At 46.3% G+C, this 21,429-nt stretch overlaps 1 protein-coding gene across 12 annotated transcripts in view; it reads left to right on the forward strand.

Annotated features, from left to right (window-relative positions):
- Positions 1–21,429, forward strand: part of TSNARE1 (t-SNARE domain containing 1) — a 693,119-nt gene that overhangs the window by 261,682 nt on the left and 410,008 nt on the right. For all 12 annotated transcript variants that reach the window (XM_073329996.2, XM_073329995.2, XM_078851414.1 and 9 more), the window contains one exon: positions 14,751–14,828. In XM_073329996.2, the coding sequence (XP_073186097.1) occupies positions 14,751–14,828 (78 nt within the window). The remainder of the gene's footprint in view (positions 1–14,750; positions 14,829–21,429) is intronic.

Consider the following 21,429-nt stretch of genomic DNA (forward strand, 5'->3'; position numbering starts at 1 on the left):
GAGTGTGGGTGATTGGTTCTTGGCCCCATGCTATTTAACACTTTTATAAATGACATGGAAGAAAACCTAAAATTATCAGTGATAAAGTCTGAAGATGACATGAAAACTGGGGGGCTGAGTGTGTGTGTGTGTGGTAAATAATAAAGAGGACAATAAAATGTGTGTTTTAGTATGACTAATGTATATGTCTAGGAACAAAGAGTGCCAGCCATACTTACAGGATGGAGGACTCTATCCGGAGAAGCAGTGACTCTGAACAACTTTGGGGGGTCATGTGTAGATAATCAGCTGCACATGAGCTCCCACTGCTGTGCTGTGGCCAAAAAGGCTAGTGCGATGCATGAAGAGGGGAATCTCCAGTAGGAGCAGAGAGGTTATTTTACCTCTGTATTTGGCACTGGTGCAACCATTGCTGCAATGCTGTGTCCAGTTCAGGTGTCCACAATTCAAGAAGGATGTTGATAAATTGGAGAGGGGTCCAAGAAAAGACATGGGAATTATTAAAGGATTAGAAAGCATGCCTTATAGTGATAAACTCAAGGATCTCAATCTATTTAGCTTAACAAAGAGAATAGTAAGGAGTGACTTGATTACAGTCTGGAAGTAGCTACATGGGGAAGAAATATTTAATAATGGGCTCCTCAGTCTAGCAGAGAAAGGTATAAAACAATCCAATGGCTGAAAGTTGAAGCTAGAGAAATTGAGACTGGAAATAAGACACATTTTTAACAATGTGAGTAATTAACCATTGGAACAATGTGGTGGATTCTTCATTATGGAGAATTTTTAAATCTTGATTGGATGTTTTTTCCTAAATAATATGCACTAGGAATTATTTTGGGGAAGTTTCATGGCTTGTGTTGTATAGGAGGTCAGACTAGATAATCACAATGTTTCTTTCTGGCCTTGGAATCTATGTATCTATATCTTCTTTCCTTCAGAGATCAGAGCAAGACTCCTTTTTGGTAATATTCCTCTGAGAGCCTAGTTGCGGACAAGATGCTCCTTGAAATGAGCAGTATAGTCTAACTACTCTACCCATATATAAATATGAAGAGAACTCAGAGCATGGTCCATCTCCTGAATAATATTAGATTAGATGCAATGATAAAGGTTCCCTAGAACACACATAAAATTATCCATTTTATTGTGTGGTACATTAAAGCGCCAAGAGGTAAAGTGATTAGTGGAATGTGTCATTGGCAGAGCTGGGAAGAGAACGTAGGTGTCTTCATTCCTAGCCTTCTGCTCCAACCATTAGTCCCCACTGATAAGATGATATGGGGATGGCATAACTTGCACTACGTCCCTGGCAGTATCTATACCCTTCTAAAAGTTAAGGACAAGCAGGAGAAATATAGAAATGGCATGATTATAGAGTTAGTCATACACCTAGTACAGGTTGCTGTACTCTTCTTGTACAGCAGCTTATTAGCACATATGCTAAAGAAAGAAACAAAAGAGAATAAAAACAAGTTAATTAAAAATAACACAAGGCAGGTCTGATTGAACCTTGATTATAATCTGAAAATGTATTTATATTAATGTTTCCTTTTTTTATTCATAAGCCATTTCTTCTTGGTATGCAGAACTGTGTTCCTAAAGCTCAGTTCTGATTTGTTTACATGTGCTGAATTTCAAGGCAAGATATTTTGATGGGGGGAACACTGAGTCATTTTGAAATTGAACTGGACAAAGCACCCAAGGACATACTTTACTTTGACCATAGCATGGTCTTGATACCCTAAAAAGTCTTCTCCATCTCTAAGCTGTGATTTGAGTTCAGTACAAGTGGATGACATCCTAAAATCCACTGCCTGACACACTACAGTCATAGGAAATGTTGCTCCCTTCCTGGGTTGTATATACCACAAGGGCATGTTATCTATACAGTAAGGTGCCGGGAATGTCATTGTGAGTTACTGTGAAGCCTATTATGTCTGTGGTGTCAGTGGAAAGCAATGGAAGAAGATACAAGCATGGTTGTGGGCATGGATGGTGGGTATAAGAGGCTTAGGGAGGCAAAGCCTCCCCAAACGGGGCAAGAAATGCGGGATGCGGTGCACCTGCCTTTGGAGGCGCACTGGCCTGCCACCTTTGGAGCACCACCGCTAGAATCTCCCGAGAATTGGGGGAGCCACCGGCGTCCGGAGCATGGCCCCGCCTGCACTCCTGCTCAGTCTCTTCCCCCATGGCCCTGTCCCCTTCCGCCCCTTTCCCCTGAGGCCCCTCATTCCACCTCTCCTGCCCCCTCTGCCTCTTCCCCCTCCGAGGCTCTCCCTGCCCGTGGTTCTCTGGGGGAGGGGGCAGAGAGGTGCAAGCAGTGGGCGCTGGTCCTCGAGGAAGGGGGCAGAGAGCAGCAAGCCGCTAGCAGGGGAGCTTTGGGGGGAAGAGGTGGAGAGGGGGGTGGGGTCTCAGGGCAGAGCAGGGAAGAGACCGAGCGGTGGTGGAGCCTCGGGGTGGAGCAGGAGGTGGGGCCATGGCCTGTGCACTGTAGCCCCCCCATGCTAGGGAGCTTCTAGTGCTTGCACCCAGCCTTCCCGAATACAAGAGTAACGCACCATCTATGATGGAGGGCTCTTTTTTGTTCGGAGTATCACCAGGCTGAATCATCACTGGAGTTTGCAGTCTGTTACCATCCAGTTTTTTAGTTCTCAGCCATTTTGGCTTTATGGATTATGCCCATGTGGTGTGCAGCGACAGTAAGGCGTGTAACTATGCCATGCCAAGAGTCCTAGACCATTGTGGGAGCAGAAGAAACTCAACCAATCAGTACTTTTACTCTGCAACTAATTTGCATGCAGCGGTTTCATTGGTTGTATGAGGGAGACCACACAGATTGTAGATGACTTGGTCCCAGTGCCGTACCTTTGTGTCCACCTGCCACGCACACAGATCTCCCAAGACAACCCGCCTCGACACAAATCAACACAACCACCTACACCACAACACAATCAGCAATAACCCCAAATACACACAGCCCCTCACCGCAGCACGCACCCCTCTTTTGTCAGCTGCACAACTCCCCACAACTCTCCCAGCACAACATAAATCACACACAGAGTTTTGCCTTAGCGGTTGGTATCCATAGGGCCAACTGTGGTGCCCCCTTCATTGATGCGCTCATGCATCAGGATATCAGACCCTGCCAGCACTAGGCCCTCTCAGTTCCTTCTTGCCACCCGTGGTGGTTAGTTGGAGTGCCCTTCCTTGCATAGCAAGGGCTAGCGGTTTCAGCTCTTCTGACTTCGAGCCTTATGGCCTTGTAAATGGTTTGTTTATAGTAGTTAGTGTTAAGTAGTTGTTAAGTGTAGTTAGGAGTTAGAAGTCAGAGTCCCAGTGGGGACCTAGCCCCAGGCGGGGCATGCCCCAGTCTCCAGGGTTTAAACCCTGCATGGACTGTAACAGGCCTGTCAGTGACCCCCACAGCAGTTCCCTCAAGTGCCTGGGGGAATCACGTGTGAAGGACAAGTGTCGTATTTATAAAAGAATTTCAACTCAGGACTCAGAAAGAGCAGGATATTTGTTTGCATGCTCTCCTCATGGAGGCTGCCTTTCGTCTGGCTTCTGAGACGTCCTGCCAGGACTCGCCTAGTACCTCGGCCTTGATGTGCAGCGCACCCCCGGCACTGGTCTCCGCCCAGCACCGCTCCCCATCGCCGGCGCCCAGAAAGAAAACGAAGAAGCACTGCTCCCCAGCACTCAACAAGAAAGGCCGTGGGGCATCGTGCAAAGGACCTAGTTTGGGCCACCCTGCCACTCTGGAGCCATGCGGACGTGCCTCCTGAGCTGGGGCCCTTAGCCCCTTAAAGGATCCATCACCAACTTCCGGGAGCAGTAGGGGACCCAAACTTCTGGCGGCATTGATGCTTTTCGAAGCTCCCCCGGTGCTGAGAGAGCAGAGGCCTCTGCCTGTGCCGCAGGATGCGGTAGAGGCTCCCTTTGAGGGCAGGCCATCCCCTAAGGCCCCTCAGGGGGCAGTGGAGCGCCGCAGATCCCCCTATCGGCAGCGCTCTCCATCTCTGCGTCACAGATCTCCGGTGTCACAGCCCAGATCCTCTAGAGCTCGCCCTCGGTCACCGGCATCGTGATCCTGGTCCACGCCATCTCAGAGAGGATCACCCAGGGGGAGGCGTTGGTCTCCATTCTACTGGCACTGTTCATCCTCCCGCTGATCCTCCTCTAGACGCAGATCCCGGCACCTGCCCCATGGGAGCACTCCCCGTCGCGGTTCTGGTCCCCCTAGTCCAGGTTGTCTTGATACTGGCACCGATCCTCCCACTCAAAACACTGGTCTCCGGCAGCAATGGTCAGCAGGCAGACAAAGGCGTTGAAGGCCCCACCGTAGTCACCAGAAGGGGATTCCTCCAGCAATTCAGCCCCTCACCATGACCCCACCGGCGCAATTGGGCAACTGAGGCCATGTCGACTTCTACGGCATCGCCTTGGCAGCATGTCCAGTGGCCAGCGCAGTGGCCTTATTGGAGTGCTTGGGGCATGCAGGTGATGATGCCCCCTTCGCACCGCTCATCTGCTGTCACTTTGGAGCAACAGCTGGCGGCACCAGGCTTGGTGCATGAGAACCACTCGGAGGTTGGGTTAGAGGAGAGGGCACCCACCCCAAAACTCCGCCCCCCCCAGGGGATGATGCCCTGGGTTCCCGGAGTAGCCAGTCATGGGACCCTTGAGGGCCAGCTTTCTGAACGATTTTAAACACCAGGCCCTGCTTCGACGAGTGGCTGAGAACTTGGGCTTAGAGGTGGAGGAGATGGCTGAGCAGGCAGACACCTTGTTGAATGTCCTCTCAGCTTCCACCCCTGCCCATGTTGCACTAACAGTGCATGACGTGGTCCTGAAAATTGCCAAGGCCCTCTGGCAAACCCCGTCGTCCATCCCTCCCATCTCCCAAAAGGTTGAAAAGAAGTACTTCGTCCCAGCTAAAGGATTCGAGTACCTATTTCCCACCCACCTTCGCCCTCGCTGGTCGTCTCAACCAAACACTAGTTCAACACACAAAAATAGAGGCCAAAAGACTGGACCTTTTTAGGAGAGAGATTTATTCAACAGCTAGCATGCAATTCTGGATGGCGAACCATCAGGCCCTCTTGGCAGGTGCAATTTAATGTATGGGACTCCCTCCATAAGTTCGAGGAGTCCATCCCTCAGGGTCTGGCCCAGGAATTTGGCACCTTTGTGGAGGAGGGCACCGCGGCGGCTAGGTGCTCTCTCCAGATGGCGTGGGATGCGGTGGACTCGGCGATGAGGGGGGTCGCTTCGGCGGTGGTCTTGAGGCACAGTTCCTGGCTTCAGACCGCCGGCCTGTCCCAAGAGATGCAGACCTTTATCCAGGACTTCCCGTTCGATGGGAATGGTCTCTTTTCGGAGCAGACAGAAGCAAGGCTGCATGGGTTGAAGGACACTCAGCCCATCCTTCGCTCACTGGGCATGCGTACGCCTCAGTCTGCATGGAAGCAGTTCCAGCCGCCCCTGCCACCAAGGCCTTGTCAGCCTCATCAGGGGTCTGCAAGGAGAAGGGAGAGAGACATGAGCATTAGTCATCACTGCCCTTCCTCCTCCCGCTCACTGGCACAGCCCAGCCTGGTGAAGCATCCCGGGGGTCAGAAGCACTCATTTTGAAGGTGCGCTCAAGAACGATGGCCCTCAATTCCCCAGATCCACCTTGTTCTTTCCTCGACCGTGTTTGTCCCTGCCATTCAGCCTAGTCGCGGGTCACCTCGGACCGCTGCGTGCTGGACATAGTATCTTGGGGCTACACCCTGCAATTTTCAGTCACCCATCACTCCCACCCCCTCTCCTCCCTGTCCCTCTTCAGGGACCCTTCTCACGAGCAACTTCTTGTCCAAGAGGTTGAGAACCTCCTGCACCTCGGGCGGTGGAGGAGGTCCCTCGGGACATGAAGGGAAAAGGGTTCTTTTCCTGCTACTTCCTAAATGATCTGGAGGATGGTGTAGATTGCACTCTCAGCAAATTTGCGGATGATACTAAACTGGGAGGAGTGGTAGATACGCTGGAGGGGAGGGATAGGATACAGAAGGACCTAGACAAATTGGAGGATTGGGCCAAAAGAAATCTGATGAGGTTCAATAAGGATAAGTGCAGGGTCCTGCACTTAGGACGGAAGAACCCAATGCACAGCTACAGACTAGGGACCGAATGGCTAGGCAGCAGTTCTGCGGAAAAGGACCTAGGGGTGACAGTGGATGAGAAGCTGGATATGAGTCAGCAGTGTGCCCTTGTTGCCAAGAAGGCCAATGGCATTTTGGGATGTATAAGTAGGGGCATAGCGAGCAGATCGAGGGACGTGATCGTTCCCCTCTATTCGACATTGGTGAGGCCTCATCTGGAGTACTGTGTCCAGTTTTGGGCCCCACACTACAAGAAGGATGTGGATAAATTGGAGAGAGTCCAGCGAAGGGCAACAAAAATGATTAGGGGTCTAGAACACATGAGTTATGAGGAGAGGCTGAGGGAGCTGGGATTGTTTAGCCTGCAGAAGAGAAGAATGAGGGGGGATTTGATAGCTGCTTTCAACTACCTGAAAGGGGGTTCCAAAGAGGATGGCTCTAGACTGTTCTCAATGGTAGCAGATGACAGAACGAGGAGTAATGGTCTCAAGTTGCAGTGGGGGAGGTTTAGATTGGATATTAGGAAAAACTTTTTCACTAAGAGGGTGGTGAAACACTGGAATGCGTTACCTAGGGAGGTGGTAGAATCTCCTTCCTTAGAGGTTTTTAAGGTCAGGCTTGACAAAGCCCTGGCTGGGATGATTTAACTGGGAATTGGTCCTGCTTCGAGCAGGGGGTTGGACTAGATGACCTTCTGGGGTCCCTTCCAACCCTGATATTCTATGATTCTATGATTCTAATCCCGAGAGCAAAAGGGGGCCTCAGCTTCATTCAGGGCACGCACGCACCTAGAATGGAATGGACACAAGTGACACATCTCAAAGAATAACAGTTACGCAAGGTTGGTAACCGTTTGTTTTTAATCATTACTGGAATTCGTGGTCTGTAACTGGCCAATTTTTAAGTTCTCAGCCACTTTCAGCTCTTCTACACACATGACTTTAAAATTACACCCATGCGACAGCACTGCCTTTCAGCCATGAGTGGGTGTTTAAGTTTTTAATCAAAATCTGCTCTGATAGGTTATTGTCTTCAAAGGCTGGCTAAAAGAGTAATATTTTGGGGAAAAACCCTTGCATTGATGCATCTTGTTTATTAAATCTATAATCTGTGTATTCCTTTCTTCTTCTTTTCTTCTTTTTTCTATTATGGTAGCATCTAGGAGCCCCAGTCAAGTATTAGGTCCCAGTTGTGCTATGCACTAAGCAAATACAGAACAAAGAGATGCTCCTGTCTGCAACAGCTTACAATCTAAGTAACACTTTGTGTGCTGAAATTATAATGAGAGTGATGCAGGGCAAGCACAATTTTTGTTTACTTTTTTCAAGGCAGGACAAAGTAATAACTAGACCATTCCCGACAGGCCTTCGTCTCCATCATTGGAGGTTTTTAAGAATGGGTTAGACCGGGGTGGGCAAACTACGGCCCGCGGGCAGAATCCAGCCCATGAGCCATTTAGCCAGCCCGTGAGCTCCCGCTGGGGAGCAGGGTCTGGGGCTTTTCCCACTCTTGGCGCTCTAGCCAGGGCGCTGGGTCAGGAGCCGCACCACACGGATTGGCCCCGCTCTGGCACTCTACCCGGGGTGCAGGGTTGGGGGCTGCTCCACGTGGCTCCTGGAAGCCGCACCATGGCCCTGCTCCGGCTCCTACGTGTTCTAATGGCCCCCTCCAGTGCTGCAATGGGAGCTGCGGGGCAGTGCACACGGACAGGGCAGCGTGCAGAGCCACTTGGCCGCGCCTCCACATAGGAGTCAGAGAAGGGACATGCCACTGCTTCCAGGAGCCGCTTGAGGTAAGCGCCACTTGGAGCCTGCACCCCTGAGCCTCTCCCCATGCCCAAACCCCCTGCCCCACCCCTGATCCCCCTCTCCCTCTCCAAACCCCTCGATCCCAGCCTGGAGCAACCTCGTGTACCCCAAACCTCTCATCCCCAGCCCCACCCCAGAGCCTGCACCCCCAGCCAGAACCTGCACCACTTCCTGCACCCCTCCCCCAGCCCTGATCCCCCTCCTGCCTTCCGAACCCTTTGGTCCCAGCCCAGAGCACCGTCTTATACCCGAAACTCCTCAGCACCACCCCAGAGCTCGCACTGCCAGCTGGAGCCCTCACCCCCCCCCTCACCCTACTCCCCTGCCCCAGCCCGAAGCCCCCTCCCACACTCTGAACTCCTCATTTCTGGTCCCACCCCCAAGCCCACACCCCCAACCAGAGCCCTCACTCACTCCCTCACCCCAACCCCAATTTCGTGAGCATTCATGACCTACCATACAATTGCTATTCCCCGATGTGGCCCTCAGGCCAAAAAGTTTGCCCACCCCTGCGTTAGACAAACGCCTTTCAGAAGTGGCCTAGTCATTACTTCGTCCTGCCTTGAGTTCCGGGGACTGAACTAGATAACCTGTTGAAATCCCTTCTAATCCTACACTTCTACGATTCTTTGACACTTATTTCAATCAAATCTTCTTAATAATAAAGTGGATCTCCAACACCTTGTAACAGTAGACTCTGAAAAGATTAGGTATCATTTTACCCTACCTTTCTGCCTTCTTCACTGTACTGTTTGAACACCTTAATACACATTGCATCAACTAACCTCATGGTCTAGTCTGGTTTCCTCCCTGCTTCCCAGAGACCACCGTTCTTGTTCTCCCTACCATATGTACTGCTTTTCCCTCTCCATTTTTTTTTTTTTGGTCTTGTCCTTCTTTACCTCCCCCTGTCATCTTCTATCTTTTTGGGTTTAGTTTAATACAGCTGAGGTGAAGAAGTCAGTTTCTTTTTTGCTCGGAAGACCTTGAGGCTAAAGGAAAGTTGCAGAGCCGTAGGCCAACTTCCAGGGGCCTCATGAGTTTGATCCTATACAGGGACAGTTTCATCGGCCCAGCAGAGTGTGACTTTCTTTGGAGATTGTGGTCTTTGGGAGCATGTTGTTGTCTTAGACAGTGTTGGCCAATGCCATGGAGAGCCTTAAAGATGCAAATTGAAACCTTGTGTTCTGTGGGAAGCCAGGGTAGTGTGGGAAGCCAGGATAGTGAGCAGAATGTTGGGGGCAGTGGGGGAGCGAGAGCCATTCCAGATAACCTCTGGTCTCCAGTGCTCCAGAAAACTGAAGCCTTTTTAATATCGGTGTGTTCAATCCTGTTAGTAATGTGAGTTGCGCTAATTCAGCCAGTTTGTCCTGATGATGTGAATCACAATGGCCAGTTCGTTGTCCAGCAGTTTAGGGCACTGATTCCTTACAGGCTGAAGATGGAAGAAGTTGTTTCTGGACGCTGTGGCTATTTGAGTGTTCAGGCAGTTCATATAGATCCTGTGGCTATGAACTAAGATAACCGCAGGCATCCCCCTTCAACACAGGATGCTGCAACGATGGTAGCTAAATCTTGCAGATGTTTTTTCCCCTCTTTCTGGCATCATTCATCTTGCCCACGTTCATTTTGAGCCAGCTGCCTTTCACATACATGCTGATCTCATACCGACACGGAGAACTTCAAAACATCAATATGGTTTTAGATGCCTAAACTTTAGTCACCCACATGCACAAACATGGACATGTCTCTGTGGGTCCCGTCTGTAAAATGGGGATAATAGCCATGCTTCAGAGAGGTATTGTGAGGATAAAAACATTGTGAGTGGCTCAGCTACTATAGCAATGAGGGCCACATAAGTATCCTGGGTAGAGAGATTTAACAATTGTCCCTCTCCCTTTCTTCATACCAGTTACTATAATTATCAGTCTCTTTCTCTCCAACCTTCTAGATCTTTCAGGTTTGGTACAAAAATAAGTTCATGAAGGCAGCTGATTACACCAGGCTGCAGAAAAGCCACTAGCAACTGTAAATTAGTGTGAAATAATTAATAGGCCTGAATGATTAGCATTGGCTACCCTGGCAATTTTAATTAGTAATAGGGAAGTTCTTGTAGATGCCTGCACCAATTTTTGTGGTCTTTGACCTGTACTGGATCCAGTTTGATGTTCTTTACAATACAGATCAGAAAAGACAAGACATAAGCCTGCTTTGGCTCCAGATCTGACTTGTTTTCAAGATGAACCGAAAGAGGTTTCCAAGACCCCCAGACTTCTGTTTTCCCTCCCACAGTTGATGTCAATAACAGCTGGAGCTAATGACTGATTTACACAGTGCCTGTCAGCCTGAAGGATCCCAGTGTGCATGGCAAGCTGTAGATCTAGGAATCACTTCTACCACGGGTGAAATACACGGGGTGAAACAGACCAAATGTTGGTAAACATGAGAATGAGAGCTGTGAACTCCTGAGTTATTGCTCCTTCCAAGCTCTGACTCTGACTCCCTCTGTGGCAAATCACTCCACCAGTCCTTGTCTACAGGAGCATAATATTTTTCTCCCTCATATAGGATTAGTTAGTTAATGTATTTGGATGATGAGATCTGCATAGGGCCTGACATTTGATCTACCTGAAAAGTGCCTTGTTCATTCCATATATAAAACCTGCCGTGCTGTAGTGTTTGTTTGTTTTTTTAATATACTTAAAGGCTCTTGGTTTCTCTTGAAAACCTCACATGGAACATCATCCAGTTCTTAAATGTAAATGTATTTCATCTCCTTATTAAGATGGGGAAAATAAGGCAGTGAGATCAAATGGCAGCGACTCTGGAATGGAACTCATGTTACTTCGTTTCTGTTCTCAGCCCTGCCACTGCCCTGTTGTTTGACCTCACACTAGTCCCTTCACCTGTATCTCTTTCCAGTCTCTGTCTTGTCTATTTCGATTGTAAGCTTTCTGGGGCACGGCCTGTCTCTCACTGCGTGTATGAAGAGTGTTAGCACAATGGGGCACTGATCTCATTTGGGTCCCATACATGTTGTTGTAATACAAATAAACAATTACAAATACTTTTAAAAGAACCCCTCCTACCATTTTGGTGTGATCAATTGAAACTAGGATTTACATTCTACCATCTGCAGCAAAGTGAACTATTAAGCACTCACTATTTTCAGGGCTTTTCAAATGCTTCGGATCACATTTTCAGGGGACTATGTTTCCATAAAATTGCACGCAGACACATTTTGCTCACTCATATTGGTTAGCTGGGTGCTGAAACGCCTGGTTCATACACACACATGTGATGGCATGTGCAGTTTGGTGGGGAAACGTTCTGAGGCTTGTTCGAAACCGTGGAACAAAAATCACAAGCACCCATGTTGGCTGCTGCTACTTTAGAAAGTTGAGAAAATAGAAATAATTGAAATGCTGTATTCCAAATGTGAGATGCAAAAAGTGGTAGCAATGGAAGTTGTTTATTTTTCTTGATGCCTTCCAAGGGGATGATGCCAACAAGTGAATGGAAAAGGAAAAAAAAATAATTGGAGACTAAAGTGGAGGAGAATTGATTTGCACATGTGTTTCTGCAACACTTGTACCGAAAACTCCATGCTGCCTTTAATATCTCAGCTATAATTACAATTCACCTTTCCTCATTCGTGGCACTGAACTGTATTAGCATCAGGGCATGCAAAATATTTACTGCATATTGGCAACCCCATAGTTCATCTCGGTGAATCGTAATATTTTAACACTGTGCTTTATGAAGTCTGAAGCATATAATTTTTATTAGCCACAACTGTCTTTCTTGTTCTCCCCCTCCCTTTCTTTTTATGGTGTCAGTAAGTATCTGAGCTGTGGCATCTCCACTTCACTTGGCAATGTGGATGTGTTCTTTTGAAATTGCTTTTTTCAATAGGGAACTTGTACTTGTTACTCTCGCTGTTGCAGCCCTCCTGAACAGTCACAGGGTGAGAATCGCTTCTCCACATGTGTAAACTCTAAACTGCATCTGAGGTTTAAAGCTAAAATAGCACAACCTCAAAAATAAACAATGAAATTGCCGTTGTGTTACAGTAGGAGATGTGGGGCTGCAGATGGGGTCAAGAAATATCAAGCAGGTTCCAGCCTGTTTAACAGATCAGCACTTCACAATACATTGTACTCCTTATTAAATTTGTGGCAGCTTTCTAGCTGATGTTGAAGATGTTTTGTTTAGAGGTGGTTCCCTTTCTCCATTGCATATCTGAGGGTTCAGCATGTGTGTCTTGTTAGTCCTATTATAACTAATCTAATTATGTTTCTGGCCCCATTATCATAGTGTTTGAGCATCTTACAATCTTTAATATATTTATCCTCATAACTCACCCCTGTGAGTCAGGGCAGTGCTATTATCTTCATTTTACAGGTGGAAAAGTGACTTGCCAAAGGTCACACAGGGAGTATGTAGCAGAGCAGGGAATCAAACCCAGGTCTCCCAAGTCAGCGTCCTAACTGCTGAGCAATCCTTATGCTCTTCCTCTGGTCTTAACTTTCAGAACATTGCGTCGATCAGTAAGGTATCTACAAAAGTGTTTCTTCCCTCTCACATTTCATGATCTCCAATATGCAGGCATATGTTGCTCCCACATCTGATGGAATCATCCTAAATCCCGCTTTCGGGGTGATTCAGCATTTAAATGGATCCTTGTAAACTCCTGCTGGTTGATTTTACTCCTGCAGGATGGTCCCTCTACAGAAGCCCATGAACCACTCTGGTCCATGCTGTTTGGGGAATTTAATGGAATACTAACTGTGTTTCAGTGAGTACTGTTCTAGTTGTGGGTTGTCAGCGTTTTCACTTTGGGGACTAAGCTGTCTTTCACCAGACACGCCTGTCTGAGTACATCTCAGTTTGCTTGGGTCCCGATTCAGTAATGAACTTAATCATGTACCTAACTATAAGTACACGAGTAGACCTATGCAGGGACCTTCCTGAATCAGGGACCATGTTGTAATGTCACCCACAGTTCTGACGCCCTCAGCAAAGAACTAAAGGGCTAATAATGCACTATTAAAAATTTTGCCATTGACTTAATGGGAACTGGATCAGGCTGTGAATGAATTAAATTTCTGGGGAGAGAGTTAAGCATGACCTGATTACTTCTGTTCCGTAATTCCTGGCTTTTGCAAGTTAGAATGAAAATATAAGGGACAAGTTAAAGGAATTGAATTATGAGGAAGGAATTAAAAAATTAACCATGTACCTCTTAGTGAAATGCCAGCTAAAGTAAATCATGGGGATGCCTGTTCAAACTTGCTCCTACCCCTCCTTTTTTGCTATTGAGGCTGTGAGGACATTGATGGGATAGGGATTTTCATATAAATTTAAAGGTGGGAAATGGGAAAACTCTGGTTCATACCAGCTGGTGCCACCTTCTGCTCAGGGACAGATATAGGCATGTTCTTTCATAACTGGGTGCTAACAGAAGGGATTCAGGCAGACCAGTAAGCGAGGTGGAGGTCACCAGGGACTACAGCACAGCTGATTGCTGCCAGCTGGCTATCTGGTTGCTGCATATGCGGGCAGGCACAAGGAATCGGGAGCAGAAGGAAGATGAAAATCCCACCTGGAGAGACTGGGATGGAGAGTCTGTTGGGGCCAGGAGATGGGGAAAGGTTTGCCTGGGGAGGTCAGTGTTTTTTTAGGGGGGAGCATGAAATTAGAGGTTCAGCACCATATTTGGCCTTCATCCACCCTATCTCTTAGGGGTGTGGGTGTGAGCCCATGTATGTATACACAAAGAGGCCTGTTAAACTGTAATCCAATTCTGCAAAGAGACATTGTAAGGAAGGCATTGTGTTCATTTCTCATTGGTTGCCTTTATCGAATATGCTCACTCTCTCTCTAAAAGAAGTCCTTGCTAATTGCCGCGCCTTCAAATGCTCCCTTGTTCAGGGTCAAGCTGGATTCTTACTTTCTCACACCTGCCTGACTTCTTGACAGGAACGTTGTGGGTGAGTTATGTTTAAAGACTGCTTTGATGATTGAGGATCTGAGTTTTCAGCCTAGCCTCAACTAGTCTGGTGGGTGCACATGGTTGTGTCGTGTCTCAGATTAAATAATAAATGCATCAGGGTGGGAGGCTAGTTTTACTGTGTATTTGTACAGCACCTAGCACAATGGGGCAATGATTCTAAAAGGGTCTTATACAAATATTTAGATAATCACAGTGTTGCATGTGCAACATGTGGCTACAATCAGGGAATCGGAGGTGAGATTTTCAGAGCCACCATTGGAGTTGGATGTCCTATTCCTATTCATTTGTATGGGAATGTGTGCATCCAGATGCCTTAGGCAGCTCGGAAACTATCAGCCTAGGTGCCTAAATAGAATCACTTGCCTCCAAAATAATTGTGGGTGAAAACTGCACTACAGTTGATTGTGCCTGCAAATTCTGGGCACATAAAGAAAGGCAGCCTATAAAAACCTGCCCCTGTAAATGCTCTGTCTCCGCTCCATAGCCTGTTGATGTCAGTGGAGGGATTCCCCTTTACCTCAATGAGGTTGTATTTGGGCCTATAATTGTTAGAACCAGTGTTTCACTTTCAGCCCATTAACTTTCAGAGGTAACTGTGTGTTTGTTAAATATGTACAACCACCACAACAAAGTATAGGGAGAAAGCTATGATAAATGTCCCTCTCTTTGGTGCATGCTGGTTCAGAGACTCTGCTCTGATGTTAGTCTCTTGCTAAGCAAGGCACGGCGATACGCTGGCCAGATGTATTAACATGCGCTCTCCTACTTGTCTTGTTGCAGCCACGCAGATCGATCCCAACGAACTCCAGGAATTGTTTCAGGAAACTTCAGCCAACATCTTCCGAATTAACTCCAATGGTGCGTATAATGAAAGGCTTCCTAGTCAATTGTATGCAGTCCTGCTGATGACTTGTAAGCATGTATACCGCGTTCAGCAAGCCCTCTTGTCAGGGAGCAGATATTAATGCATTTTTGCTGATTGGCCTCATGAGCTCCAGCACACGTACAATACACTTTTCTTTATAAGATGTAAAAATATTCCCCCATATGTTGCATTAAATAGGCAGAGAGATATTCCCATCCTTACTGAGATGGCATCCTTTTCTATTTTTAATTATATCATCTGTTACAATAAGGAATTGGAAGGCAGAAAGGTGGAACAAGCTACACGGCTTCTTTGAAGTGTTGCAATGCTGCAAAGTTCAGAGCCTGTCATATTAGCTTGCAAAACAGCTACTATTTCCTTTATTCTTCCTTCTGTATCAAATGGGAATGCTGTTCCTGGTAATTCCTCATGTGTCTGTTTAGGATACTGCTTCCTAAGGGCCCAGTAGGTTAGGGTGCTGAGTGCCTTTTGAGAGGTGCTCAGGGCCTTCAACACTCCTCGAAGGTAATAGGAGGTGAGGTTGCAGCACCTTGGAAGATTCAGCTGTAAGATAGCGAATGACAGAGGGAAGTGCTCTCTAATGATTAGAGAGAAGGCCTGGGAGTCAGAATTACTGGTTTCTCTCCCCTGTGCCTGCAGTGACTGACACATCATAAGAACTGAGGTAGGTAAGGAATAGGATCAAGTCACTATAACTAGGAGTCAAGACTTCTAGAATTCAATTCTGCCTCTTCTACAGACCTGCTGTGTGACGTCAGGCAAGGCTTTAATATCTCTGAGTCTCAGCTTCCCCATCTGTAAAACTTGTAAAAAAAGATGCTGAACCTGTCACCGAAAAAATAAAAAAAGAGTCAATTTCATTAATAACACAGAGGATCAATGAGTTTATCCTGATTATAGAGTTATGCAAATTAGTGTGTCATAAAGATCAGGGCCAGAAGAGACCAATTGATTATCTAGTCTGACCTTCTGTGTATCCCAGGCCACCAGCATCCACGCACAAAATCCAACAACAAAGGAAATAAGACCCACAGGAGATCAGTCATTTATGTGCCACAGCAGAGTCCAAGGGGTATAAGTGAGTCTGAGGAGCACCAGTGTATGAGGACCCTGCAGTGGAAGGACAATGACTGAGAGAGATAGACCCAGATAATCCTGGCAATTGACCCACTCGCCGCAGAGGAAGGTGAACCCCCCGTTCAATGTCACTGCCAATCTGATCTGGAGGAAAATTCCTTCCTAACCCCACATATGGCGATCAGTTAGACCCTGGGCATATGAGCAAGAACCAGCCAGCCAAGCACTTGAGAGAGAGAGAATGCTCAGTGCGACCCCGTCCAGTGTCCTGTCACCACCTGTGGCCATCCCTAATGCTTCAGAGGAAGAAGATACAACAACCTCCCAGAATACATTGCAGGGGGAGGGACATCCCTTCCTGACCCCTGCCAGTGGCTTGTTGTAACTCTGAAGCCTGAGCATTAGGAACATAAGATATAAACTGAAAGTGACACCCTGGGCTGTCAAGCCCTGCTCCCCAACCATCACAAGCAACCCTCTCATGCAGTCCTTGCGGCTCCTGGTGTCTCAAAGTTAAGGGAATCCCTGCTATAGAATAGAAATTTCAGCAATTTCCCTTTGGCCAGTTCTACACTACAAAGTTTTATTGGCACCGCTTCTACACTACAAAGTTTTATTGGCATAGCGGTGCCAGTCAGGGGTGTGAAAAAGCCACAGGCCCTGGCCAACATAACTAGGCTGGTTATTTCTCTGGTGTAGATTCAAGTATGCCAACAGAAGAGTGCTTCTGTCGGCACAGCTAATGTTATGTCTACACTCAGGGTCTTTGCCAGTATAGCTTTACCAGTATAGCTATAGCAGGAAAGCATTTGTAGTGTAGACAAAGCATTTGTGATATATGTGGGGGTGAGGAATCATGCACTTAGCAAGCTGAATAGCAATAAGAAAGAATGGATTCCCTGCTAACCTTTGAGATGCTTTGTGGTGGCAATGGGACTCTTGCTGCTTCAGAGGACGTACTTCCAGGAAAAAGCCAAGTGCTGCAGAAGGGGGTGAAATTCCTCCGAACGAGTTCCGATACCATGACCCAGCATGGTGCTAAGGTTAGTCTTGCAGATTGAATATAGACCTCAGTTTCTGGCTGCTTACGGTCATTTCAGAATCTGTGACACTTCTCAAAAGAGATCAGGATTTATCATAAATATCCTTGTCCGATTTCATTTTGTATGTAACCACTGAATTCTGCCTGAACTTTCAAGTATTTATAGTACTCTTCACTTCTTGTTCTGAACTGCTGTTGTGTGATGTTGTGTTCTCCATCACTAGTGTCTGCATTTCAGTGCTGTCTGAAGTGATTTCTTTATTCCTCTGCTGGAATAATGGTGCCAATGCTTTATGAAACATGGTGTAAAACTGGAAAGGGTTCAGAGGAGAGCCTCAAGAACTGAGGACTGGAAAGATACAAAAAGCCTCTCTTTATTTAGCTTACTGAGAAATTCAAGAGGTGACTTGATCAAGGTTTACAAATACCTACGAGGGGAGAAGATAACGGATAGTACACGGCTCATTAATCTAGCAGACAAAAGCAGAACAAGATCTAGTTATTGGAAGTTGAAGCTAGACCAAATCAAACTTTAAAAATGAGGGTGACCAAGCATTAGAACAGCTTGCTGAGAGGCATGATGGATTCGGCATCACTCGGAGTCTTTAAATCAAGATTTGATGTCTCTGTAAAATGTAGCTCTTGTTCAACTGCAAGTGATGGTCAGGAACTGCAAGATGAAATTCTATGGCCTGTGTTATGCAGGAGGATGGGCTGGATCATCAGAATAGTTCATTCTGGCCCTAAAATCTATGAATTTATAATGCTTTTAAAGCACTTGGGTATCCTTTGGAATGAAGAGATAACTATAAAATAGCTTCTTGATGCTGTACTGGTCACTGATGTTGTTGCAGTTATTTTTGCCTTCTGTGATCAGCTGCTCTTACTGAGATTATGCACTGGCACTCACAACCCTGGGGAAGGCAGGCTGTTACAAAGATTGGTGCGACCAGCAAGGGGAAAATGTCCTAGCATGAGGTTGGTGAAACAGCAAAATTAGGTAAAACGATGCAACAAAAAGCTGGAAGAGGATCTGTGGAAAAATTAGTGGCACTCAACCTATTAGAATAACATGTAGTGCTTTTCATCCATAGATTTCAAAGTGATTTACAAAGGAGGTCAGTATCACTTTACAGATGGGGAAACTGAGGCACAGAGCAGGGAAGTGACTTGCCCAAGGTTACCCAGCAGGCTAGTGACAGAGCCACGAATAGCCAGGTCTTCTTAATGCCAGCCCAGTGTTTTATCCACAAGGCATCACTGTTTCCCTATTGCTTCACTTGCTCCTGTAGAGTTAGAGGATTTTGAATCATAGCTGTAGCCAGTGGCGATGATGCAATTTATATTCTGCTAGTTTGCTATCTCATTGCTTAGAAATCATGATGCTAGGTGTCTAAGAAATATGTAGTACGAGAGTAAACGTTTGGCTTGTTTAGGTGGCCTATATTTTTGAAGCCATGTTTTGGTCCCCTTCCCTGTGTTTTTGTGTCTACTTTCCTCATTCCTCTTGATGTTTAGGAACTGTCCTCTTTGTGGGTAAGGAGGTTTGCCTGATAACTATCGGCTTTTGTGTTTGGGCCAGATTTTTTTTTTTTAATTCCAAGGTTATGGATTACATTTAGCTGATTGGGGACTTTTGTAGTAACTTTTTTAAAAAGGGGTTTGTGTTCTTTTTTTTTTTTTATTGAGCAGCACTTAGCTGCCACCTAGTAAATGCCTTATAAATAAAGAAAATAAACACCACCAATAAAGGGAATTGGTTCGGTAGATCATGTCTGAAGGACTAATCACTAAAGAATGCACTGGAGGGAGCAATCCTGCACTGGCCGGTTGGAGCATCAGAATGCTCTAATAGGGATCTTCTATCTCAGATTCCTGCTACTTGCTTGTTAATGATGTCACATGACAGGTTGGTGCAGTGTGCATCCCATTTCTTTGATCTGAGGGGCTGAGCAAAGGCTTCTGTACTGTCCCCGAGGTGCTCTAAAATTTTGGTAGCCATTTTGGGACCAATTGCTTTTAAAGCTTCCAAGAGAATATATGGATATTCTGAGTCAGATCGTCAATTTACACAAATCAGTGCAGTTCCTGTGACATCAGTTACACTCACTGGGGATCTGCCCCACTGTGTTTAAATATCACATATACTGATCAGTGGTGTAGTGGTAAAAGATTAAACTTCATATTCCCCAAAATGAGAAGTGGGTAAACTCCATTTACCCACATTTATCCTCAACTACACTGCTGATGCTAAAGCTAGAAATGACTTCTGGGTCACCCAGCCCAAATGCTCTTGCACTGAGCAAAGAGCCTGTGACACTTTAAAAGCAACGCCACTGTATTGGGTCCAAAATTGGCCTTTCCGTGGCTCTGCAACTGGTGTTGACATATTAATTGTCTCAAACAAATTTCTTTGCTCTAAAATACAAAATATCAAAGATCTATGCTGCTGTTACACAGAACCTATGGAAGATCAGATCAGCCTGTCTTCCATAGATCTCCCTAGTTTGGCAGTCCGAAGACATTAAGGGGGTAGCCTTCACTCTGAATTGCCATGGTTTTCTCTGCAGAAGTCAAAAACATATCATCATGATGAACTACTTCTTTCCTACTTGAATGATATACATAACCCTAATACATTCTCATCAATTGAGTACATTTGAGAATGCGTAGGCCGCCTTGACTCATTCTGTTATCTGACGAGTTCCTTATGGCAAGTACCATACTGTGTGTTGCTGCTGCATTGAGTTCTTCTCTGAAGGTCTAATTGGCCTTGAAATATTTTTAGAAGCTGTCATGTTTCATCTTGGAAATGGGCGATATATAGATTGCACTTTAGATTGATTTGTTAAGAATGTGGATATAAAAAACTCAGGAGGAAATTATCGTACGTGGGAGACCTCTAGAAAGGTTAAACTCTGCTGTTAGAGAAGCTAACGGACATTAGTGAAAACTCTCAATTTATCCTTTGGACCTCTCTGTATATCCTACAAAAAATAATTATTAGCTAAAGTGTAACGACTTCGGGGCTCTCATATTATTGCATCTCCAAGTGCTTTACAAAGCATTGAGTGAGATGCTGGCACTGAGGTGAATGTATAGCAAAGGCGGCAGCTGTTTGTGTTATCAAATTGTCCATACACCGCTGTGGATACTAGATCCTGTTTCGTAGAGAAGAGGAAGTGTTGGCCAAGATACCCAGGTGATCCTGTTACTATTGAACACCTTTTAATTTCAACCTAGGGAAGCCCAAAGGAGATAAGTGAAGGTGGGGAGGTGACCCTGGTTTACAGTCAAATCAAAGGATGACTTGGAGGTATACAAACCCCTCACTACACAGGAAGGGTTAAAGAGCAGATCTGGACTCAGAATGCTGCACCCCACTGTTCCTGTGAAGCACGCCAGACTTGGAGGAGGAGCATTAAAAGAGAGAAACTCAATTCTGAAGGCCCCAGTCCTGGGCGATGGATAGACCTCTCATTCTCAGCTCCCAGAGTGGAGCACAACAGAGAGCCAAGGTGCCTTAGATTTCCTGTGGATCTGGAGTAGCAGTATAGATGACTGATGGACCCTTGTGGAAACTGTGGGACAGAAGGGCTGGTGCCAGTCTTTATCTCTGTTAGAATAGTTCTCTTTCCTTTGGCATAATGGGACCCTGCCAGCAATGCGAGGCACCTGAGAAGGCAGGTCAGAGTAGGAATTAGCCCAGGGAAGAATCAAAAGATCCAATGAGACAGACCTTAACTGCTTGTTGCAGGTCTCTGGGCTCGAACACAGGATAGAGTGAGGGAATGGGTTTCCCTACAACCTCACTGAAGAAACTAGTGTAAAGATCCCAAACACAAGGGCCAGAAGGACTTTGTTGGGCCTAGACCAAGGCTGATGACCTGTTTTGGGACTACTGTTGAGTTGAAGTCGGATTAACCAAAAAAGATGTGAGACAAAATGTGACCTGGCTGGAGGGCCAAGTCACAAGACAAAGGAAACCACCACAAAATCTGAATGGTTGGTTGATGGGGTTACAGAGAGAAAATAACCCAAAAGAATAATGCCTCATCCAGGTACAAGATAGCACACTGGCTGGTGAGTCACTTCATCACAGACTGCATCAGGCATCCAAATCCCCTAGGTTGTTTTGAATATCTCATCCCTAGTGTACAAGATGGAAAAATACATGGGAGGTAAAAGGCGGGGAGAGAGGGCAAAAAAGGGACCACTGGCTGAGACCCCTACTGAAGTTAACGTCTTCACTTCTCCAATATATGACTCATTTCTGAAATTTGGATGCATTAATTATTACAGCTGTTCCAGCCTGTGCCTGGCACTTATATGGATGACTCAAGATCTCATTGACCGTGGCAACTTTAAAAGGGTCATATTGCAGCATGAATTTGTGGGAATTTCTGAACTGTGTTTCAGGGACTTGGGTGTGTGGAGCTTTACGAACTGTGATG

This window comes from Lepidochelys kempii, chromosome 2 (genome assembly GCF_965140285.1).
Source record: "Lepidochelys kempii isolate rLepKem1 chromosome 2, rLepKem1.hap1, whole genome shotgun sequence".
Taxonomy (NCBI): Eukaryota; Metazoa; Chordata; order Testudines; family Cheloniidae; genus Lepidochelys; species Lepidochelys kempii.